This window comes from Myiozetetes cayanensis, unplaced genomic scaffold, assembly GCF_022539395.1.
Source record: "Myiozetetes cayanensis isolate MyiCay16 unplaced genomic scaffold, myiCay2020 scf2-11, whole genome shotgun sequence".
Lineage (NCBI taxonomy): Eukaryota > Metazoa > Chordata > Aves > Passeriformes > Tyrannidae > Myiozetetes > Myiozetetes cayanensis.
Window position 1 is genome coordinate 39,717,285 of NW_026087411.1, and position 25,426 is coordinate 39,742,710.

The 25,426-nt window shown below is 42.0% G+C and overlaps 1 protein-coding gene across 2 annotated transcripts in view; it reads right to left on the bottom strand.

The window, feature by feature from the left end:
• SLC35F3 (solute carrier family 35 member F3) overlaps positions 1-25,426 on the bottom strand; it is a 167,323-nt gene that overhangs the window by 43,853 nt on the left and 98,044 nt on the right. The window contains exons 1-2 of one of the 2 annotated variants that reach the window (XM_050314206.1): positions 15,547-15,721; positions 499-823 (exon numbers count right to left, since the gene is read on the bottom strand). In XM_050314206.1, the coding sequence (XP_050170163.1) occupies positions 499-823; positions 15,547-15,622 (401 nt within the window). In that variant the 5' untranslated portion in view covers positions 15,623-15,721. Of the gene's footprint in view, positions 1-498; positions 824-15,546; positions 15,722-25,426 lie in introns of those variants that run through there. The other variant, XM_050314204.1, reaches the window with a different exon arrangement.

Consider the following 25,426-nt stretch of genomic DNA (forward strand, 5'->3'; position numbering starts at 1 on the left):
AATAAACACAACAGCTCAAGTTTAACTGGGATCAGAGCTTGGCCTTTGATGTCAGGGGCAGAGTGCCAGGAAAATACTGCAGTACTTCTCACTCGGTCCCAAGTTTGGAAAAGAAAAGCTTACTTAGCTTATTCAGAGGCTGCTGCAGAAGTTAGCCGTGGATAGGGGAAGGAGATATTAACAAAAAAATCATGTTTGCAGAGGTTTAGAACAGAAAACTCTTGATAAATACTTGCAGAAAATGTGGACTTTCATGACATGATTTCTATGTATTGGAAATAAATCTGTATTTCTCACTGCTGGAGAGAAATCATATTAGGAATAATAACATAGCACCTAGCATAGCACACGCAGTGAACTCAGACTATCCTTTAACAAACCTGGAGAGGAAAGCAAACACAAGTTTGATTTAACTGACTGATTTGAACAAAACTAAATGTCTGCTAAATGTAGAGCAGCATGCAAGAGCCACAGGATTAAACACAAAAGCTCCCATACCTGTATCTTTGCTTTGGAGACTGCTTTTCAGCTGACTTAAAAACATGTCCAAGATAATACAAAGGAAAGAATAAAAAGTTCCAGTTTGTTGCAAACCATGTTAGAGTGAAGGGTGCATCGAATTTCTTAAAGGTCAATTTTGCTAGCTGGGTTGAACCTGACCAAGAGGAGCAGACACCCAGGACCACGGCCACACCCCAGAAAATCTTCTTGAGTTGTGTCACGGAGCATTTCCAGCAACAGCGGTTCACCCTTCCGCTGCCTTCCGCCCCAGCTTGCATCTGTGCTTCAGCTGGGGCTGGAGACTCCCGGGAGCGCTCATCCCCTGGGGAGAAGAAAACACATGGCTTACTAAGGAAATCCATCCTGCATTTTAGTTTTCAAATCTCAGGCCTTTCTCAAGTCATGTGGAGCTTTACGAGCAAAAGAACCCACCAGATCCTGCCACAAAATGTCCTTTGTTTTTAGATCATTGCAAAGCCTCTGGTTCAACTGAGGCATAATTAGAATGCAAATAACAATTATCACCTCTAGATTTAGAAGCCACTGGGTAAAATGGAAATGAAAATTACATGTTGCTTTGATGTACATAGAAAGGCTTAACACGCCACTTAAACTCCTGCTGTTAGGATGTGTAAATGAATGAAAAATATGGTATTGAGTTTAATAAAGGGGATTACAACAACACTTGAAATTGTTACTGTCTTGGAAAATGTGGAAATGGGCAGTTTATGCAATGTGGTGTTTCTGAAAAGGAGAAGGGCGACAACGTATTTAATCTTGAAGTTAAGCACAATTACTGCAATGTAAGTAGCACGATTAACACTGAATTAGATCCCCAGACATTTCAGTGATCCCTAGAAAAGCAGGTCTCCTGAAACTGTAGCCAGATGGCAAACATTAGACCGACCTATAGGCTGCCCTGAAGACCATCTCTGAGCAGGCAACTACAACATTTTTTAGCTCGAGTCCTGCACCAAATGAGACTGGACTGGAGCTTTACCCTGCTATAACTGAGCCTAACATGCTGCTGGAAATTTCTCTCCTAAAAACCTTGCCCCTTACATCCTTAAACACGAATTGTTATAGCTCTGCTATATTATACAGCTCTGTTATATTACCTGCTATCAGTAGATAATGTATCCAGCTTGTGAATGAATAAGCAAAGTGAGGTTAGACGGTTCAGTTCTCACAGAGATCAAAATGTGCTGACTGACCTCAGCAGCAGGCCACTGCCTTTAGGGCTCTTTACCTGACTTTCTTAAATTCACCCCATTCAACATCCACCACAATTGTCAATCACCCACATGCAACACTCAGCAGTTATTTCTTCTGCAGGTTGACTTCCATTTAGTTGGTCCATTCACTTGAAGGAGGATGTACAGTAACTCATGCTGAAATCCAGGAATCTACAACTTCAAGTGTCCAGAACTCACTGCACGCATCGAAGGATGAAAACATTTACAGCCAGGACAATGAAAGACTATATTATAGCCAACATTTATATATATTCAAGGCAGACTAAGAGAGATCCACACACAAAAAAATCCTTCCCTGTCTTGGTGAGAATTAGTATTTGGAATGGAAAATCTCTTAAAACCTCTTAGGTTAACCTAAGTTTGTATTTACGTGAACTAATACATTATGAAATAAAATGTCTCTTTCTATGTAAACAACTATTTAGTTATTCCTTTACAGATAAGAAATGCATGACCTGAGCTACGAGTACTATTAGTTTGCCTAGTAAAGCACTATTTTGTAACAGGAAAACCATGACCTCTGTTCGACAGTGTACAGCAGTCAAAGCATAAACATCTAGCCCTTCTGAGAGGCTTTGAGAGAGATGAGATGTTTCTGATCTTCTCCACCTATTTCAGCTTTCAATAGAAGATTGTGTGGGCAGCCTCCCATATAACAGGAGATGCACCAGCAGGCCAATAAATTGTTCAAAGTTATTGTGACCTTGTATTAAACACATAATAGAAAGGTTACAAGTTAACTCCCAAATGTTAAAAGAAGCTAGAACTGAAAAAATACTGCTTGTGAACCCTTAGCTCATACAAAATAATTCTAATGCATTTTTCTTAGTAATACATTTCTTGTAACTAATGCTTCTAGCCTCACTTGCTGCACAGACAGTCAGGGTTCAGTTTACCAAACAATGGTACACTCATTTCTTTTAACCCCACCACGTAATAGGCAGCTGCCAGCATTCTCTTTGCTGTCCACCACTCAATGATTACTGAGTTTTTACTTTCCTCTCAAGATTTTCTGCTGGGCATTGTCACTGCAACAACAAACACTTCACACAGTCTAACAAACTCCAGCATCCTTCCTGTGGACCACTGGAATTTCTGAGCAGAAAAAAAGCAAATCTATGCAGCCAGGGCACCAAACAAGCTTAGGAGGAGTTTGTGCCTCTGTGGCAATGCAACTGCACTCAGAGTTTACATTTCTGAAACTACATGGAGAGGTAGGTAAAAAGGTTCCTCCTTCCAGAACACAGCCAGCGGGGTACCTGCCAGGCTTGTCTTTCTGCAGTTATTCCCCTAGGAAACAGGAAACCAGGATTTAAACCACTACTGCTGAAGACATTCAACAATAGGGAACATGCCTTAAGCCACTAGGGTATATGAGATCTCAAGATGAGGAGGTGCTCTGAATCACAACACTGAAGCTGTATTATTTTATCTAAAATATGAATCGATCATGATCACTGAAACGGCAAGGTACCAGTAGTCTTGGCAGTCCAGGAGAAGGGGGGAAATCACAGCTATACCATCTGATGCACCAGACACTCAACATCCAATAACACAGTGTTGATAGACAGCCCATTACAGACACTTGTAGTGAAGATCTTCTTCCTACCAAGGGCTGAAGCCACCTTCCCTGGTCACCCTTTTACTGTGCACATATGCAAGAGCCCAGCTGTTCATCTGGACAGCTTGCATGAATATCAGTGCCTTTAAACTCTATTCCATGGCAATTACTCCCTAAAGCTAAACTTTACTATGTTTTCTCTGCTACACAGGCAGAATTACTTATCCATTTATATTTAATTTTGTGTTAAACACATCAACAGAAACATTCACTTTCAGCAATAGACTTCATGTATCACTTCTAAAGCGATCTTGCACCTCAAGGGTTAAATTTCTAGGGACGCACATTCTTTTAATGCATTTACATGCTGGAGTGAGAAGAAACTTATCTCACATGCAATGGGTTCCATGATGATAGGGGTAAAAATCATTGTCCTGGTGATTAACAGTTACAAGCAGAGATTTGTAATATCTGTCAGTGAAATCGTATTGTGCCCTCATGATTTCTTGTGCTGCCGGAGGACTAGATGCCAAATGGGCACAGCCTTTTCCACTGGATGTGGCACTGTCCTGGAGGATATCTGGGACACAATCTAACCCCAAAAGCCGGATGGTCTTTGGATATGACGGATGCTACAGATGATATACACCCATGTGGTCTCATCCTGTCATTTACCATGTGGGGCACTTGTCTGCCAGCTGGCACACACAACACCCAGGGCTGTAACTTTGCCCACCTAGTCCCTGTGTCTCCACTAGGGACATTCTCCTCACGTAAACCACAGGCGCACAGATGGGGTGACATCAAACCCAGACTGGCTGAAAAGCAGCTCACTCTCTAACACTTTTAAATAGCTTGTCCAGACCTCTTCAAAAGTCTGGACAAGAGTCTTAAGACTCCTGTGCACAGCTAGCCAGCTAAAGGCTTACTGTAGGACCACACTGTACCTCAATGTGCATGTTAAAAATATACAGATAAAACCAAGGGTGGCATTCATCTACTCAGTTTGAGACATCTGCTGCGCAGACTTGTGTATCTGAGACAGTGATTTACACTTTCTGCATAGTTAGTAGACAGAAAAAAGACATTTCCATAGCACGATTTATCTCCTAAAGTAGACGATTAAAACAAGCCAGATGAATCATCCTTTCTGAGTGCCTGTTTCTCTCCACCAGCTCTAAGCAGTCTGGGGCAACAAGCTTGAAGTAGGTGTCTCTTGTGTGGGTGTCTGAAGCTGGGTGAGATGAGTCCCACCTCTCCACCACTGCTGTCAAGTACAGATAGTAAAGCCACCATAGATAGCACTGGTGGACTCAGAGCTGTGCAGCGCCACATAAACATATTTAGCTTTCATTGGTGACCTGCTTTAGCCGTTGTCAGCTAGTCAGCAAATGAGTGGAAGAAGTATTACACAAGCGCTGGGTGCCCTTGTCAATCCTTCAGAGTGAGAATGTGACCCTTACAGACCAAGGTCCTATCTATTAGGGACCAAAACATGTACCTAATGATAATGCACAACTCTGCCAGCTTCCCCGGGCTATGAATGTGTTTCAACTGAAGCAGCCTCTCAGATGTTTTGTAACTGTTTGAGCATTGCGCAGAACAAGATCTGTAGAGCTTGCAAAAATATATGCTTATCATAGAGAGGAGAGGGAGCTGAGGCAAGTCCTGTAAGACAGTGCCTGATTCTCAGCGTGGTTAGAGTTCTAGAAACCCGTGACATGCAGGGGGATAAGCGCTGGACACTACCCAAGGTTTATTCTCAGAGCCTTGAAGGCTGGGTGACCTTTTCTTCACCCAATAATTACTACATGGAGAGATCAGTGGGAGACAATTAGTTCCAACACACCTGAGAACACACACGATGACTTCTGATGGTGGTTTTCTAAACACACAATATTATTTTCCTCAGCAGTAGACACACAGACCCCTCAGATTTTGTTTTTATCCCATTCCTGCCTACCACACTAACTATAAGTTATCTTGGTGTTCAGGATTTTTAAGCTAAGCTGTTAAAAAACAGCTGAGGCATCTTCCTGTGAAGAGAAGATGAAATAACAAATCCATGAAATGATTTTTGTTTCTAATTGCCATTGCAGTTGTCTGAATCTGAAACGTTGATGTTTATTCAGATATGTTGCCTAGGCATTTTCTTCACAGTCAGTCAGGTTAAAGACTGAGGAGGTCATAGGGTTTCACTAGTTGCCTGGCAGATCACCCAAGAGCTAGTGCAGCTTTTTTGTGCCATTGTCAATGATGACCTCTCCTTTCACAGGTCATCCAGCTGTTTTTAAGGAACTGTTAATATTTCATTTTGGAAGCCAGTAACCCCAATGTATCAACCTTTCTGCACAGATCAGTAATGAGAGCACACATAGCCTACCTTCTGCATCAAGGGACATTACCTCCCTCTCCAAATTAGCTTTAGCTTTGCCAAAGATGCTTATACCAGCTGCATCCTTCTCCCAGTCCCCCCAGAGCTCAACAGATGCCAAAGAATATGTTCCTAGGCATGCCAAATCACCATAATTCCTAACACCCAAGCGCCTCTCTTACACGCAGACCCTGTCAGGATTCAAAGACACATCTGAAAGTTTTCATCTCTCATTTTAGGGGTCATCTCTAAGAAACATTTTCATCCTGTATTTCAGGGAGTCACTGGAACAAGGCCTAGAGCCTCACTTTTTCTCCTCTGGGTAAATGACCTCCTTAATTCATGTTTTCCAAATAAATAAGGATGTCTTCTATTCTATGAGCAGACCAGCTTTGCTGATATCTGGGTTCCCCTGGCCTCACAGGGCCTTTGGGGGTTAGGGCACCTCCTTCTAGCAGGGGGGTGGAAGGCTTTATGCACTGAGCTACTGAAGAGGAGCACACACTCCACCTCCACTTGAAGAAAAAGTTTCAGCCACTTCGCTGCCAGCTCAGCTCTGAAACAGACTGGTAAGTGCTAAAGAGAATGAGCAATAGTTAGGGATGGGCATCTTAAATGGAATGAAGCACAGGTCTTTGCTTGGCATTATCTACTGGGCAAACTAGATGATTCATCCTAGAGCCTCACCAGTGTTCTCTGACAGTGGTCAACTGGCACATCAATAAAGGAGATGTATGTACCCTTTCTAGATTATTAAGAGGCTTCTAATAAAATCCTACTCCAAAGGGCCTTACAGAAAATATGCAGACAGAGAAGGTGTTGGAATGGATAAAAGGTTCAGCGCGAGATAGGAAACCAATGAGGAGTAAATACAGCAATGGGGGCAGTGGATGAAGCTCTGCAGAGGGCTGCTGTGGGACCTGCACTCTCTACCATTAATCACAGTTAACCTGACCAAAGGGATGAGCCGTGAGGTAACAAATTTTCCTAACAATGTGCAGTTTGGCAGGTCAGTGAGGGCAATGGCCAGCTGTGGGGACTGACAGGCTACGTGACTGGGTCATAAATCGACAGATGGAGAAGTGTGCTGATAGAGAGGTGCAGGTGGGAGCAAACTACCCACATGCTGCACGCTGAGTGATGTGCTCTGGCCATTGCCACCAGGGATCCTGAGCTCTTCACAGGCTGCTTCATGGAAAAGGGCAACTCAGTGTTTCAAGAACAAGTGAAAAAACAAAATAACTGCCAAAAATAACTAGGAACAAAGCAGAAAAAAAGAGAATTTTTTTTCCCCCCTACATCTAGGGAAACTGCAGCTGTCAGTATACCCACGCTCTGCAAGACGAATCTCAGGCTAGAAAATACATGTTCCCGATCAATTCCATCAAGCTGGAGGGAGGACCCAACGGACCTTTGGTCGGGCCTCGTATGACAGCTGTGTATGTGATTTTTGAGAAAGCTGCTCTTGGATTCCTACAGGAAAGCTGTGAGCCCCTGTGGGTGGCTGGTGGGTGGGACTGTAACACTTAGCATTGCGATGACTTTGGGTTTTCTCACATTTCCCTAACTTTCCAACCATGGTCAGGGCTGAAGGTCTAAAAGATCAGTATTATATTTTTTAATGAATATCAATTAGGGTAACATAGTGGAAAAATGACAAAATTCCATAAAACTTTATTAAATCAGTTTTTAAGTTAAAATATTGGGTCAACACAGCAATGCACATATGCATTTTTAGATGCTATTTGGGAAAAGTTTAAAGGACTTTCTTTAAATATTTTGCTCTTACAGTAGCAGATAAAAATAATTTTACTTAATTTGACCATGAAATGGCATGACTAAATTAAGAATAAATCAATACAGAAAATAGTTTTAAAGTCCACAGTAGAGTTATTTTAAAGAACAAAATCAGGGTATTAATCTGTTAGGTCAGAAGGTCTGAATTTGGTTGAGGCTATACAATAAGGGGTGTAGATATCTGAAAATGGGGGAAACTGCATGAACATGAACTCAGAGCAAATAAAAAGCATCTTGACTTCAGACTCTCTTTTGCTATAGGAATTCATAGTATAAATTAACTAATTATAAAAGTAAAGTGTTATGATAAGCTATGCAGGATATTCAAACTTCTCTGATCATCTCACCTTAATTTCAGCAGGGCAGAAAACAGGACTATTAGTTCATTGGCAGTCAAGATGATTCTCTTGTCCTCCTGCCTGTGGAAATATGTCTGATAGCACTGATATCACCAGATCATCCATATAGCTTAACTTGTACCAAATAGGCCTAAGTGTCTTGTAACAGATACTTCCATATCCTAAAGTATTACTCAGAGATATAATGTTTTTTATCACTATTGGTTATAATATAATAATTCCTGGTTTATCCTGTGCTAAATATTATACCTAAACTTACTAAGAGCAGAAATTAAATAATCTGCACGTCTGCTGAAGATACGCCAAATTCTCCTCCCTAGCATATATATGCCTATCTTCCTCTGCCAAATACTCCAGCAAGGAGTATATATATATATTATAATTTCTTGTTAGTGATACAGAGAGAGCTGAAAAATTATCACCTTCATATTGCAGCAATTTGGACTTTAATCCATTTAATTTATCTTCAGAGGCAACTGCTTAGAAATTCTATTAAAAGTGCTGCATTCGAATGGACCTCATTAAAATATGATATTCTACTTTGAATTTTGTGAGGTGGAAAGTTCCCCTAAACACTGTCCTTTATATGATTAATTAGAATTCATGACTGGAGTCCATAGTGAAAATGGAAGATATTGGGTACTTATTACAGTATCAGCATTGTGGGACTGGAAAGTAACCACCATAAAAGCATGCAAAGAATAATCCTGATTATAAGTTACATATTCTTGATATTATTCTGCATTCCCTTCTTGAATAAAAATTGGACTAAGTCATACTCTGAGTTACCTGGTGAGGTCACTGGGAGTTTTGCCACTTACTTTGAGGAGTTATGGAAGTAGAACTTCTATTAGCACAAAAATCAGATATGACCAAAAACTGTAGTCTGGGAAATTTTTTATCAGTCTGTTCAAATTTCAGATTGAACAATGGGTTAAGAAATTATAAAAAAACTGGCTGGATTCTCTGCAGGAAACTACTGTATTAATTATCTAGGCATTTGAGTGCTACATATCCTTCTTGAGTAACAGTTTTGTCTCCAAGGGAATTCAACTACTTATACTAATATAAAGAGCACATTTATATCAGTGCATATATACAGGGAGGTAAGTGAATTCATGCTAACAGTGCATTTTATCAAAAATGGGACAATGTTCTTTCTTCGCTGTGGAGCTTTCAAAAATTCAGAGTTGCCTTGCTTTCAAGTAAGCACAGTGTTAGAAGACTGCTGTAACCCACTGGTTTCTTGCATACTGAATTCTAACTCCAATTGACTGTTCTCCTAGAAGCTAAAGGATTAACCTGCTATCGAACCTTAAACACAATGCTTTTCTTAGGTCTTAAGTTCAGAACAAGATAGTTGGAGCACCTGTTCTCTGTCAACCAATAACCAGATATTAGTGTGGACATGACATAGACTTGTGCGTGCTCACAGTGGTTAGAGTAATGCACATGTATCCACAGAAGTCCTCCCATGCTCAAAGATCTACTTGAAGAAAGAAGAGATGCCACCTTAGCTCTCAGCAGCAAACTCATCAAAAGCTGAGTGTCCTTTAAAAACCCCCTAGGTTTGGTTACACCCACGTGGGTACTGAGGTACTCAGTGTAACAGTGAGCAAAAATACATTACATGCAAAAATTCTAGTTTCTATTTTCTCTCTGATACTTGCCTCTTCCTCTTTTTAACGAGATAGGCTTTTGCAACCCACTATTCTTCACTCGTTTTAACCAGCTACAGAAAACAGACTCATGTCTTTTTCAACCACAGTCACAATATTATCCTTGCTGAGAGTTGCACTAGGGAATTTGAGGTTATTGTGGAAAAGGCATTTCTAGCTCTTACTTCCTCACTTCTGTACTGTCTGTGACTGAGTTGCAAGGCTTATGAGGCTTACACTTGTTTGTTTGTTTGTTTTTTGTTTAAATTAAGGATGCTTGGGGCCAGAAATGGTGATACTGAACAAAATTTATAGCTATTACTTCCAGAAGAGTCAACTTCTCTAACTATAACTTCTATATAACCAAAGGGTGCTAGATCCCATGTCAAAATTCATGTCTTGAGTAGGACTCACAAAATTTCCAGGCTGGGTACCCCTGCATTATGTTCAGGCAGAGTGGATCCATGTTTCTGGAACTGGGCAGCTAACATGGGAGGTGGCACCTGGTTTCTCCAATACATGGTGCCTACACATTTGGCGGACAGCTCTGCCTAAAAGCAAGCCAGCTCTGCACTGCTAAAAACACCTTGTTTCCTGTTGCCTTTGATCTTATGCCGCAGTGGCTGTCAGCAAAACTCACTGAAGACTACAAAGTAAATCTACTCTTTTATTGGCCAAATTCCTGCTTCCGCAGGATGCTATCCAGGTCTGCAGTGGCATCTCATGGTTTATAATTAACAAAGATTAACTGGGCTGTGACTAAAGGTTGGCAATGATACTCCAGCCAAGTGCAGTGAGCTGCTTACTATATAAGTGAATGTGCTATACTGAGTACAACGTGCTAGGAAAGCAACAACATAAATAATCCTATATATGAGCCTTGTTGCTGGGAAATTGCTGGGGAATACATGTTCAGCTAACACAGACCTGTATGTTGAACTACTAGTCTTTTCTGAACTCCAGCTCTTACACTGAGCTGCCTCTATGCTACAAATCCTACTGTTTACAATCGTCAGCCATTAGGAAAGAGGGACAAAATTTCTTTTACAAGAATTACAAAATTAAATCAGGAGATGGTGAATAATGCATTCTAGTGACTTAATATTTATTTTCTACTGGTTCTTGTTCCAGCTTCTTGTGGGAGAAATCTATAATTAAATAGATGGATTAGTAATCTGCTTATTTTTTGAGAGCAAATGCCTAAATTGATTCAAGATGACTACAAATGCACCTTACTTCATTTAGGAATAAGTGGGTGAAATGTAATGGTCTGTGATCTACAAAAGGTCTGAGAAGATGATCCAATGGATGCTGTCATTCTTAAGCTCTGTCTGTAAATGAAACTATGGTTTGTCCACAGTGTTTACATATTGGTTCATTTCAGCCACTAAAGTAAGGAAGCTTAGATAAATCTTTAATAACTTATCTTTCTGCTTCGTGATGCATTAAAACTCCTGCTCTGGCATTAGTTTAGTAACATCAAAATGGTCTCATTTTATTTTTGTATCATTTGAGGAGGGGACATACAGTGCAGAAGTAATGAGTCACCTCCAAACCTATAGCTTATATTTGCACAGGCGAAATGGCAGGCAAAATAACCAGTGGGACATGATCAAAGATGAGCTGGAGGGACTCCCCAGAGAGAAAGCCTAGCACAGCTAAGAGAAGCTCATTTTGAGGCTGTTTAATGTCTAAGAAAGCATGGTGCCATTTGGGAAGGGAGCCAGGTGTTATGCAACAAGAAACTCCTCACGCCTTGGAACAAGATCTTGGATATCTGCTCAAACACACTGTTGTGCTAACTGAAAATGCTGCAAAGAATATGAAAATTGGGTAAAATTTGCCCTGGGCCAAAGCCAGAGTGTAATTACTGCCCATGTGCATTTAACACTCAGTATCCACAGTAAGCATGGAAGAGGGTACCTCTTTTCCATCAGGGGAGTAACTCACACTATCTTTACCCTGTAGTAAGAGAGTGCATGCTGGCAGGTACTGTGGACAAGCAAACACAGCAAACCTACACCCTCATTCATTCCTGTAGCTACATGCAAACTTGTTACCATCACCTTCACCCAATTCCAGTCAGGAGTGGGAGAAAGCTGCTACCATAGCTACAGAGCAAAAACAAGAGGGTTTGATGGTCTCTACCCTGACTGTGAATGTTCACTTTGAAGACTGTCTTCTGTGCAAAAAGACAGCCTGAACAAATCTGAACATTTTCCAAGTTAATTACTTCATGCAGAAGCCAGCATGCACTCCTCATCAAGCCTGCTTCAGTGGGGAAGCACACACAAACCAACAGTCCTGGCTGAGCCACCGAACCGCTGGCCTCTCCTGCTCTCCACCTGCTTGTGTTTTCTAGAACACACAAGCACTGCATGTGCCTATAATGTATGGCTTTTGTGTGAAAAAGACCTGTGGGCACAAATCTTGCTTCTACAGATGTGAAATCTGGGGTGAGATTTTCAGAGGGTCTGCTCTAGTGCTCAGTCAAAGTACAAACAAATATTGCCTTACTATCAAAACCTTTAGATGCCACCAGAAGAACACTGCTAACAGTTACACAGTTTTATGCAGAGATATTTTTATGCACCATTTGAGCTTATTTCCCAAAAAGGATGCTTTAGTAGGAACTTGAAGTCACTGATTTCAATAAGAAAGGCTTCTCCCACCCCTATTTGCATTTATGGCAGGGTCCTCCTATGGCCAGAAAACATATATGGGAATTTTGGGGGTCCATTCCTATCTGTTGTAGGTCTTTTCTTGCCTGCTTTGTGAAAAGATGTGCTGCTTGTTTTTAGGCAAGTTGCTTCATTCTGCAGTTTCTGGACTGCTCCATCTGCAAAATGAGGATAATAAGAATCTCATCTCTTAAGGAAGCAGCCTGCCAGTCATGAAAGTTTTTGCTGTGCTTGGGATCTTCAGTTTGTGCTTGCTAAAGAAGTAAAAAAGATTTATTATTAAAGTGATTACAGTGTTGATACGCTTGTGATGAATTCCCTGCAGGCATGCAAATGTATTAAAGGCCAAATTAATTTCTCATTTGTATTTACACAAATTCCCTGCAACTTCAGTGACGGTTACTCCAGCTGAACATGTGGCAGAATCTGGTTCCATGGCAACTCAGTTTAGACATTTATGTGTAATAACTGATAGCAGAGAGCTGTCACTTGCCTTATAAGCATCTTTGAATATCACCAATTGCTCTTCCTGACAGAACGGTGCAGAGGAGATGTGGTATATGAGAAGACTGGTGCTGAAAGCATGGGAATAAGTAGATCTAAGTAGGGACTAAGTGAGGACGTGTTTTCTCTGGTGAGGTGATTGTTCTGCAGCTCTTCATCAAAGTTGATGTTACCTGTCTCTGAAAGGTCCTGAGATGCAGAGCAAGAATGGAAATATTTACCTTCCCAAGGAAGGGAAGTCAGTCCTCAAAGTAGACTGTGCTTTCACGTACAAATAGGGTGAAACCAGTCAATTGGCTGGTCTGAGAGGAATGGGCACTGCAGTACAGTTAGAAATTGGTGAGAAAAACAACAGAAAGACGAAAAACCACAGATCAGGCACAAAGCCTACATTTCTCAAAATATGGAGCATGTGCAACGGCACCAGGCATAGAAAACACATGGTATGGTTACTGCCTGCCTGAGCAATGCATGTAGATACAGTTGTCTTGAAAAGTGCTGGTACAGCAGGCTCCGAGCATACTGATGATTCAATCTCTGAAATAATTCGAAATGGCAGTCACGCTTCTGAAGGCGCACTAAGTCCTTATCTTCCTTTTAAAGCAAAGAAGCTACTGCACCAGCAGGAAAATAGAGGGAATGCTGGAGGGCTTTACAGCAACGCATATCAATGAAAGACTCCTCTTGGCTAACCATCCTAGAATGAAACATATTCCTACTGGTTCTGCCAGAGATCCTTGAAATGCTTTGATGGTGGTTGATAGGGGAGAAAACAATCGTAACTACAAAGCAGAGGAAAGTTCTTGCTGTCTTGCTCTTGCAGCAATGTCTATGCTCTTGCAATGGGTTGGGCTACCAGAGAACTTTAGAAAGGCAAATCTTTGCCAGAGGTACCGCAGCCAGACTAAGGGAAGACAGCAGTCCACAGTATGCCCACTGCCTCACTTTATTTTTGCCTATAACTACACTCTTTTTACATGGCTCTTTTTACATGGCTTTAAACACCAGCTGACAAAATTAGTCAATACTAGTCTGAAAGGAAATGTTGTCAATTGATTTGGAAAAGGAAGCTCTCAAACAAAGTCAGTCTGTTTCATTACAGAGAAGGAAAGAAACTCCAGGTCCTATCATACACCATCAAGGCAATTTAGATTTTTGCCACTGATGATGAAGGAAAAAGGAATCTGAAGTAAAGAAGAAAAAGTCTAACTAGGTCAACAGAGTCCCTGGTGGGTGGCCATAGGGTATCTGAAAGCTGGTATGCAGAGCAGACAAGGAAATGCTTGAAAGGATTCCATTTTATAGCATGGTAAAAGATTTCTCTGCTTCTGTGCCTATATAAGGTAGGTAATAAACTGTATCTGAACTGGTAGAAGAGGAATGAGATGACCCACATTTCAAAGCTGGAACCCAGTGGGTTATTATTATTTATGATTCACAAAGCATTTGCAGTGTACCACAAGAAAGGGAGACATGGTCCTTGCCCAGAGGAGCCTCCAATGCAAACCTTGAGAGAAACACTCCACTGTACATGGGGTCAACTCCAAGAGCTTTTTTTAATTCTAATTATAGTGTAATGAAGATCAGGCCTGCTCTTCTTTCCATCAGAAAACCGAGATACCTTTTCCTATCTCTACAGTAACTGATTTTTATGTTGCGGGAATGCAACAGCTGTATTCTCTGTGAAGTGAAATAACAACCTTCAGGTACCCGATTTTCCACTTCTGCTTGCTGATTTTAGTTCCTTTTCCCCTCCTGTGTGTATTCTCACTTTCTCCTCCACAGAGCTTTTGCTACCATTTTTTCTTTGCCTTTCCTTGTTCTTCAGCTTTTCAGTATTACTTTCGTCTTTTTCATGAGCTTTCTATGTTCTGTCATTCACACTTTGCCTCTTACTGTTCAATCACTACCTTTTCTGAGCTGTTCTTCCTCTTTGCCTCATCTTGCTCATCCCTTTTCTGCCTCTCCTCCCTCCATTCCCCTTGGCCAACCTTTTTCTTTCACCAACTCCATTCTTTCAAACAACTATGACATCCCCCAGGAGATCCCCCAAACCAGTGGCTTTCCCTTTGCTCTTCCTTCAGGAACTGAGCTCTATATCCATCCCTCACACGGGGTCCTCTTCCTGACCTGCAACCTGCCTTCACATCACCCCCAATCTCACCTGCTTTGCTCCTCCAGGACATGGCTTACAGGTTCCTACCCAAGATCACAGCTCCTCACCCCAGACCTGCCCAATGGGTACACCCAGAACTTAAGATTTCTCCATGGAACCCTCCTGAGCACATCAGTGCCCTTTTCAAGGTCCCCTGCCATGATCCTTGAAAGTCTCAAAAGCTCCCTGTGGTTCCTCAAGGTCTGCCACCCTCCCCCCCGCCACTGCTGTTGGACCATAAGACTCCAACCCCACGGCTACCATGCTGGTGGATTGGCAACTACAGGTGAGGGAAGACGGCTGGAACACGGGGGGAGTTGAGCTCCTCTCATCGGTGGAGCAAATCCGTCCAGCATCCTCCCTCCCTCCTGCCAAGGGTCCTGCATGGCAGGTACTTGCCTAGGGGCTTGGGGGCTGCTCCCAGACCCCGAGGGGAGCTCCGGAGAGAAGCTCTGCATCTGGAGCGCGGGGGAGGAAAGACCCAGAGCTGAGCGGGGCGAGGGACAGGAGTAGGCGCCGGCGATGCCCGGCAGTGGGGCAGCTGCGCGCCCCGTGGGTCCCCACCGCCCGCCCACGAATCGCGCAGTCCCCGCCGCCGGGCAGCGCCCCAGCACCGCACTCGATCTCGCCGGAGCATCCCCCGTCGCGGTACCCGGTCTCCCCGAGCTACCCCCGTCCCGCTCCCAGCCTCGTCGTTTACCTTCCACTTTGGTGAGGGTGAGGACGGGGCTGTTGCAGGCGCTGAGCGGGGCCACCCTGGCCGAATGCTTCTTCATGGCGAGCCCGTCGCCGGCGGCAGCTCCCCGCCGCCCCGCGCCTACATCCTGGCGCCGCCGGAGCCCTTCCTCGGCGGCGCTCCCCCGGCACGGCTCCCGGCCCGCCGCCCTCTGCCGCAGCACCGGGCGGCGGGGGCTGGGGCTCGCCCGCCCGCCCGCTGCCGCTCGGGGCTGCTGCAAACCCGACGTCACCGGCACGGCCCCCCCCGCCCGCCCCCAGGGCTCCCGGGGCCGCCCCCGGGTCGAGGCGGGGAGGTGCCCGGACGCCGCGGCTCGGGGCGATGCGGAGCCCCCGGACGGCGCCGGCCCCGCGGTCCGGCTCCGGCGGAGCACGCAGGGAGCCGGGACCGTAATGCGGCTGCCGACACCGCTCCCGCTCCCGCTCCTGCCGGTGCGCCAGGGCTCCCCGGAGCAAGCCGGGCTCCCGGCCCCGGCCGTGCCTGTTGGCCCGGGGCTACTGCACCGCAGAGGAACGGCTCCTGCCTTATCACGGTCTGCTTGGTTCTCTTCGCTCTGTCTGAGGGGGAAAGATAATTTACACTCTCCGAACCAATCTTCTGTATTTGCTCCACGTTATCCCTCCTTTATTATTCTCCTTCAGGTCCAGCCGCTCTTCTGGGTCGATTTTCATCCGTGCCTGTAGTACTTCTACCACCCTCAGCCTTTCTGTTCTTGCTGTTTCGGGAGACCAAAATTCGACCCAGCAGCCAAAATGAGGATACCCCATGGATTTACCAATGATATTGCAATATCTGCAGTCACATACTCTACAGCTTTCTTAACACAGTTTAACAACTTTTTCAGTCATGAAACTAACTATGTCCATACCTACGCACATTAAATAAAATTTAGTATGTCACAACTGAATACTGCCTGTATGTAGCAACTTTTTATGGTAGGGTCTTTTTTTTTCAGCAATAATTTTAAGATCCCCAGTCATGACATACCAGCAGTAGAGTTGCCATTCTGTCAAAGCACAAAAGTCTACCTGGTAGTAATTAACAAGACTTAATGCAAGTGAATCCAGGAGAGAACACATCATAATGAATGAGTATGAAACAGGTAAAAAAGATTTATATCACCGTAAGCAAAGAACCAGGTTTCACAAGACTCTGTGGACAGTGACCTCAGCACCCATTGCTCCTTGTGACTTTTTCTGTGGCTGTGAAAATACTCAGCACATTTACCAGGTTCTAAAACGAGATGCGTCAGCAGGCAAAGACGCAAATACTCAACATTTCTTAAGATTTGGTCAAATTAAAATGAGTGTACTTGGCAAACAAGACTGGGCAGCCATCAATACTTCACAAACCTTCTAAAGTATTTGTTAATTGTATAAATAGTAGCTATTGAAAAGCAGTCCCGACAGACTGTTCAGGAAAACGTGGGAAAACACCACCTTACTTCTGCTGTCTGGAGAATTCTTCATATCTAAGAGGCGAGCTTTCTCACAGGTCTCATCTGCTGATCTGATGAAACTCCAGGGTGTTTTGCACTTCCTATGCCTCTTCTATGCAGTAGTAGCTCCAAGTAGGGGCTGACTAAGTAGAGGACGTGTTTTATCTCTTGTGAGGTGATTGTTCTGCAGCTCTTCATCAAAGTTGATGTTACCTATCACTGGAAGATCCCGAGATGCAGAGCAAGAATGGAAATATTTATCTTCCCAAGGAAGAGAAGTCAGTCCTCAAAGTACACTGTGCTTTCATGAACAAATAAGGTGACGAGCTCTGTACAAAAAATCACTAAGCTCCATTCAAAATGATCCTTCTGGAGAGAAGACCACAAGACCACAAAACATCAGCTTGGTCAAATTAAATACAAACAACCCTGGCTTTCATGGTTATTTCCAAGTCTTCTTAGTAGAATTACCTGACCAATCATAGGCATGTTTGAGAACTGTGGGTCCATCTTGTTCCATGGCACTATTTCATCTCAGAGTCCAACTAGTTTCTGATTTTTTAAAGAAGTTACATAAAAGGAGGCAGATCTCACCTCACATGGTTCTGTCCATGAAATATTTTGCAATGTTGCAGTGCCTTTTATCTGAGGATTTCAAAGCACATTGTAAAATATTAATTCATTTTATACTGCCTCTGTGAAGAAACTTCAGGCTCACTGGTGGGTAAAATAGAGCCACAGAATTTAAGAGGCTCCTTCAGATTCAGTTGACCAGTACTATCAGAACCTAGAGAACTCTGTCTGGCTCCTGCCTCAGATAAGATCTTCTAGGATCATCTGAGCCTCTGCTATATAAGCAGGAAAACACTAAATCAGCATTTTACATCCAAATTTCACTTCAGTTTTTCCTGGAGGTATATGGCTGTGCAAGGCAGGACAATCAGACTCCTCTTCCAATTATATACTTGTAAGTAGTGGAACAATCCTAAGAATTAAAAGGTTATTTAATAAATAAGTCTTTGTTGCTGAGCACTTATTTTCTTTCCTTCTAAAAGGCTTATGCTCTCTTATTTCTTAAAGGACAGACACAGTAAGTACATTATTTTACTTGGGGGATGGTGCTGCTCACCTAGAAAATCACATTGAGAACAAATGTTTTTTTGGATAACATGTTATTTTAACTCTGCATATGTGCAGCATTGCAGGGCTTGTAGAGTTGTTAACGTGTTTCAGGCTGGCAATGTTCTATTTAAGCCTAAAATTCCAAGCATCAAAGACCTGTACGCAGTAACTCTGTCCTGTGGCTGGCTGGCCCTCTGCTTGCCCAGGTGAGGGTGACGTCCAAGCACCCCGCTCAGCAGAGGCTGGTTGAGAGAGACAAACCTCTGCAGCTGGTGCTGTGGAAGAGGGAAGAGGCATCTTAAGCCTGCAGACCTGTCCTCCTTCCTCCTCTGATGATGCCTTGCACGACCACAGCACTCAAGCCTGCTCTCTTCAGTGCTCAGTTTAGTCATCCCAGAGAAGCTTTCAAAGCAAAGCCATAGAGGACAATCAGCATCCAACTAAGACTGGTTTCAAATTGGGGAGAGAACATCCAACCACTTGTGGGCTTTTGGAAATCTTTAGTCCAGAGTGTGTGTGAAGTAGAGTGGACTGGGACTGATGCAGTCAGATACGGCTCTGCTCAACTCTGATCACAGAGCGTTATAACTCCATCAATCTCTGATTTCTCTTGCTGCCCTTGCAGGCAGAGACACACCAGAGATCCACACTAGGCTGTGTCTTACACTGTGCATAAAAATACCAGCCACATATCACAATAACAAAAGGTTGTGTTTATTTAATGAAGACTAGGGTGCCTGAGGACTGCGTTCCAGGGGCTCTGCAGTGAGAGCTGCATTTGGCAGCAGGCTTGTTACTTTCTGTAACATGTGTTCTGCTGCAGCATCCCCATCCCCCTAAAATTTAACACATTTGCTGCTGGAATACATTTAATTTAATTTACAGTAAGCATCTTACAGAATAAGCAATGCAAAATTGATGCACGCAGGGTAAAATTTCAAGTCAAATTTATGGCTTTTTAACTTTACAACACTGCTTCCATATTCAAGAGGCAATGGAGCAGAAATTGGTGGATGTCTAGGCTGCAGACAGCTTACAAATGTGGAGAGAAACTCTCAAACCTTAGAAACTGGAGACAGCAGATTTTCATTTCCAATCAAGAACAAGGATACTTCATGTGAAAAAGGCAAGGCTGGATTAAAAATTCAGGAAGAAACAGTCAAAATTTGCCCAATTTGAGGAATTTTTAGTTTAATGAAACTGGTTTTATTACAGTTGGCTACCCTTCTTCATTTTAGACTAAGGAATTATTGTCATTGGGTTGGTTTTGTACATATAAAGCTATTTGCAAGTGTGCTCACACTCAAAATCATACTGCTGTTAAACCTCTGTATCATCACCACTTTTCTGAAAGATTCTGAATTGACAGAGAAAGGTAGATTTAAGACAAAACTAGTTCTCATCATTATGTGTGCTACAACCTTTGACTCTTGTCCTATTAGATGGGTTGTTTAACCAACATGAAACATGCCCAATTGGTATTCCTCCAGTTCAGACATTTTCATGTTTAGTGTACTCATTAATAGGACATTTATTAATTTATATGTTTGCTTTACCACTGAGATCAATAACTGTTGTGCTTAGCAACCGTAAAAGAAATGGAGTGTGAACTTCTACTTACGTAGCCAATTTCCTAATAGGCTCCATCTTGTATCAGAATGGATTCATCTGTCAGGAGTCACATACATGAAACCTACACTGGCCACAACCTGCCAGGAACATATCATCCTTTCCTCTAGTATATTTGAAGTTATTTGGGGACTATTCTCCACAAATAATTTTTAGTCTGTTTGCAAGGAGCTTGTTCTACTTGAATGCTATGTTACTTTTGTTTGGCTACTGTCTGATAACTTTCTAATCTGTTTATATTTCCCAACTCAAAAACCACAGATGACAAAAGCACATTTCTAACAGAAATATTAGCTATTTTGGAAGTGATGTTGCCATCCTGCAATCATTCTGAAATCTGCATTTAGATGTGCTGTCTCGTGACCATCCACCACTATTCTGTTTGCACGCCTCCTACATTCACAACCTCCACTCAGAACAAATTCACATTTTTGTCAAATTTACACACAGTCTTTCTCTGTGATATTAGCCTACCTGTAAGGACAATGTCTTTCCAATTTTCCCTCTTCTGAAGTAGTTCAATTACTTGTAGTATCATGTTTTGAATTCACAGAACAAGGCAGTGAAGGGAAGGAGAAAGGAAGAGGAATGATTCAAACCTCTCTGGCTAGAGATGCTCACCAGACTGCATCACACAGACACTGATGTAGAGTTACTGCTTTACCTGAATGCATTCTCTTCAAATTTGATCAGAATAGAGTGCTACAAATAACAACAGTCAAATGTGAGGTGTCCATAAAGGCTTCTGACTGTCTATATGACCATATATCCAACAGTTCCTAGACACAGATGCAAAGTCCTGGTGAGAATATCTTCCTCACGTTTTAGTTTTTTGATCTTCTGTTTATACCTGCTGTAAGCATTACTGGAAGAGATGGCACTGATGGATTTTATTTCCAAATCTCATAAAATGTTCACTGTTTCCAAAATTTTCTGAGAAACTCTCATGGTTCTGTGCATAAAGAACATCTGCATATCAAATAATACCGGTGAATTCCACAAAATGTAAGAAAAAAGCTAGATTTAAGTCTCAGAGTTTCAACACCCTCTTGGGTTTATCTGGCAATTGCTTTTCTTTGCATATTTGTATATGGGATGCTGTCTAACTACAAGACCCAAATCACCTCAAATCATAACCCCCCCCCCCCATCATTATGCCATCAATATCAACAATTCGGTGATAGCTACTTCTTAACCCTTTCACTGTCTAGGATACATACAGTATTAAAAATAACTGGGCATCACCTCTACATTCTTCACTATCAGCCCACTCCTGGCTAGCTGTCTTTGTAAAGCACTGAATGTGAAGTGCATTCCAATGTAGTTATGCATGTTTTCTGCCATAGAAACAGTGTGCAAGCTGTTTTAAACCTCTACTCCTGTAATACTTTTAGTAAAGTTGTTAAGGCCAGGGGACCATGTTTGACAGTAGCTTATACTTTAGGCATTCTTAAGAAAGAAAGGTGAAGAAAATCTGAAGATGGAACATATGAAAACAGAATTAAAACATCTAAAACCTAAAAATAGGATTAAAAAAATTCTATTGTTCAGACTCTGACTCAGAAAGAAAAAAAATAAATTCAATCTGTGAGGCGACCTTTGTCCTCAAAGAAAAGGTTCTTTCAGAATTGACTAAGCAAATAAGCATATGCTCCTGGCCTCAAACACACAAGCAGAGAACATGAAAACCAAAGGCAGAATCACTTTCCTTTTTCTTCTTACCTGAACATTTATGGAACTCTGCATTGCCCTCCCAAACAGTATCAGGCATGACAAGGACAAGAGGTGAGATGAAAAAGGGACATTCAAAGATCTTTCAGAAAATAACAGTAAAGACACTTCCAAGCAAATATATTCTGTACTTCAAATCACCCTTTTTAGGGACAGTGCTCTGGGATGAAAATTACAAAGTCTATCCAATTTAAGTTTTACTGCCAGCTGCTTGAATGAAAGATTAGGTAGGATTTAAGTACTCCCAGTGGCTTATGAACTGGAGAGGGTTTCAGCCTACATAAATAACTTGCCAGATATTGGCCAGGAAGAAAATTGCTACCTATTTAAAATATAAAAAGTTGTAAGAGCCAGCAGATCCAGACTGATTCCTGTGTTGCCCTTTTACCAGGAAGACTGATTTTAAACACTTTAAATAAGTGCATTCTTTTCTTCTCTCCTGTGTATACTCTGCACTTTGTCTTTCTTCTTATTTTCTATGTCAGTATTTCTTTTGTTCTTTTTTCCTTTGCATTGTTTTTTTCTTTTTCATGTCTTTCCTCTGTCAAATTTCTCCCATACTAAAAAGCTTGCAATATGAACTGAATGCCACATCCACTGTTTACAGTGTTTACACAGATAAACAGAAAAATGCATTCAACTGTGCCTTCTTTTTTGATTGTTCATGTCCATCACAACCCTTAACAGTACTGGGATTTTTGGAGTTGCCTTAGACCTCACAATTTACAGCTTCAAAGTAAATCTGCTTTAGCTGTCCAGAAGCTGTGCGCCTCTTAAGCTCTCCTACCCTTTTCTCTGTGATTTAAGTTTCTGTCTGTGCACACTATCAGTGCTATGTCCAGAAGAATTCAGGATGAGGATGAAAAATAATGTCCTAGGCACAGCTCCTCCCTGAATTTTCCAAGTCTGTCCTGCTTCCTTACAGGAGCTTGAAGTGAGGTTCAGCAGAGTGGCCTGCTGAGTTAAATCTTGGGAAGCAGCAAGTCAGATCCCTGGAGGCAAGCAGGTTAATTTTCCTGGGACCTCTCATCAAAATGCTTAAAGCAAGTAGCTGTGCTGATCGCCCCCAGAGAGGCCATTCAGTTTGGCACACTGAGTTCCTCCTTCAAGCATAGATTTGATTTAAAAGGAACTATATAGGATGAGCCTTTTAGCACCACATGCTTTGTAATTATACTGTACCTATCCTGCTATCCTGATCACTCCAGTCTCCCACTCTCAGAGAGGCTAATTGCTTGTCCTTGAGCCCACTGGCTATTTCTCTTTTTCTGGGGGGAGTGAGAAAGCTCCTCTTTCTTCTTTCAACTGCCATTAAGGCAGGTATTAATACAGTTGGGCCCAGCTATTTTATTATAAGACAGCAATATAAGCCTGCTTCCTAAAAGAATATCTACCCTCAGACACTGGGAGAAGGAAAAGGGAGAGAATGCTGGAGTGGAAATGCCTATTATAAAATCTTAAAGTACCTACTAGTGTGTGCTACGAGCAGTGTCAGTGCAATCCCTCCACTCCATTGCAGGCTCTGCCATCATCGTGATACAGGGCCTGAGTTAAGCTGCTGCCACCAGTTACTCACAAGCGCCCTGGGACATAACTTAGCTACTTTCTTAATGTGCTTTTGAGATCTGTGCTGAAAAGCCCTGAGAACATCCAAGCATTATTGCTATTAAACACTCAAGTATATCTAAAAGGTTAAATATTTATAATCTATTAACCTTTCTTAATGTAGACGATGCCTTTATTACATTACTTCTGTTTATCACTACTGGAAGAATAATTAAAATCTCTAGGTCACATACTAAATCTGAGTTTTTGAAATGACAGTGAAATAGTGCTTTGTAGACCAAGAAGTACCTCTCTTAATAGTCTAGGTGTTCATAAATTGATACATAATCTTATATATCTTTACAGAGTGAATTATTTGAACCTCACAAGTGCACTGCTGAAAAATGCAATGTCAGATGTATCCCTACAGCAAAGTTATATTAATTGTCATTCATGGGAAACACCACAGAGAAAGATTAAATCCTCTGTGCTGCTTCAAGGCCATGGGAGTTTTCATTACAGAGCAGGGTTAAAGATGGGAAGCCACCTTGAGGTTCTGGCTGGAAAGTTAGGAGGGCTGCTCTGTCCCCTGGGAAAGAAGGTACTTTATATGGAGGACCATGGATACAGTCAGGAGATTCATAACAATGTAAAACTACAATAATTCCACAGATTTAAGTGTACCCATATCAGATGAATGAACAGGCAGCAAAGAGTATAGTCTACCCCAAGCATCTTGCACTAAATTCAGTCTTTTACTCAGACTATAACATTGTGTTTGTAGTAGCCTTCAAAAGAGGGATGAGACCGAGGAAAATGGGATGTTTTTTTCCAACACAAATACTTTGAATAAACAAGGTAGCATTGTAACATTATGTTTCCTATTTGATGAATTTATTTAAACTAAAATAAGCAAAAGATCTCCTTTTTTAACCCTTCAGATTAGAAATTCAGCTTAACTCTAAAATATTTCACACATACTGGACAGATATTGGTGAGATGGTCAAACGGATTGCCTTTGATTTCAGCAGATATTGGGGAATCACAGCCTTAGGGTCTGTGAAGTGGGTCAGGAAAGAAATGGGGAGAAAGTGATGGTGTTCCTTAGCCATTTTCATGCTTCTCTCTATTTTTTTAAGCTGGGACTACACTATGGCACATAAATTTACTACAGATACTATATTTTCTCCCCATCCACCTGGGCACAAGGCATGTGTGCTGTTTGTGGAGGTTCTGTTTGATACGCTTTTATCCTTTGTCAGCTTGATTCCTGCCAACTTTTAGGAGTTTGCAAGTTTTTGTTTCAAAAAGCAACAATTTCTACAACCTTCCTGGGGACATGAATGTCCATAGGTGGATTTTGTCTTGGGTTTTTTTTGCAGTATGAGGAGAAAGAAGTTACAGTGGGTTCATGCTGTCTCTTGCTAGCCAGTAAATACTAAATCTGTACAGAGCTTGTTAAAATAGGCATGAAGATTTTTTTAAATGCTGGTGTAGAAACTCTCCATGCTTATGTGACAATGGCTGTGAGCACTGAAGATCTGTCATTCTATATTATAAGCCCTGTCTTTTACACAATAAGAGGACAGCTTTTTATAAAGACTTCCTGCTGCTTATCATTAATCCCTCAACTTCTAGACTGGATTTGGTTAATGCTTTTGGAGAATGAATCTGGATGATTAATTAACAGTACCAGGGATATCTGTAATAAGATTACGCACATGGTTTTCCATTGCCATGACTCAGCTGAGTTTCTTTTGAACCAATGGGAACTTTGTTATTGCAGTCAACGCACTCAACACTGGAACTGTGATCACTGATAAACCAGTAATAATAAAAGCCAAAAGGAAACTACATTTTAAATGTAGACAAATATAAAATATATTATATAATATTATATATATTATACAGTAGTAGGAGGGAGGGCCATGTTAAGCCATGAATCCATAGGGAAGCTAAAAGAGGGCAAAGCATTAAGCAGAAATATCCAAGATAAAGAAGGAAAGTGAAGACCACCAGATAGGATAAGCCAAAGACAGGTGGACAACAGCTAAGGCAAGCATCAGAACACAAATAAAAAACATAATTTGAATCAGAGATATTAAGAATATTGGGTTAACTCGAAAAAACTGAAGCACCTGCCTATTGTGAGGAAAATCCACATGTGTTTTGGATAGAGCAAGGGAATTCAGCAGATCCTGTTCCTTTCAAGTAGAGTAAAAAACAGGCTACAGAAAGTTTTTTATTACAAGGAGGCTCCTTGTCCTATAATGTGTTGTTTGGGGTTAACAAGTGTCCTTGTGCAAAGAGACTTCCAACTTGTTCTTTAACTGCAGTTTGATCCTTTCACTATGGCCATCAGGACAAATCCTTTGGAGA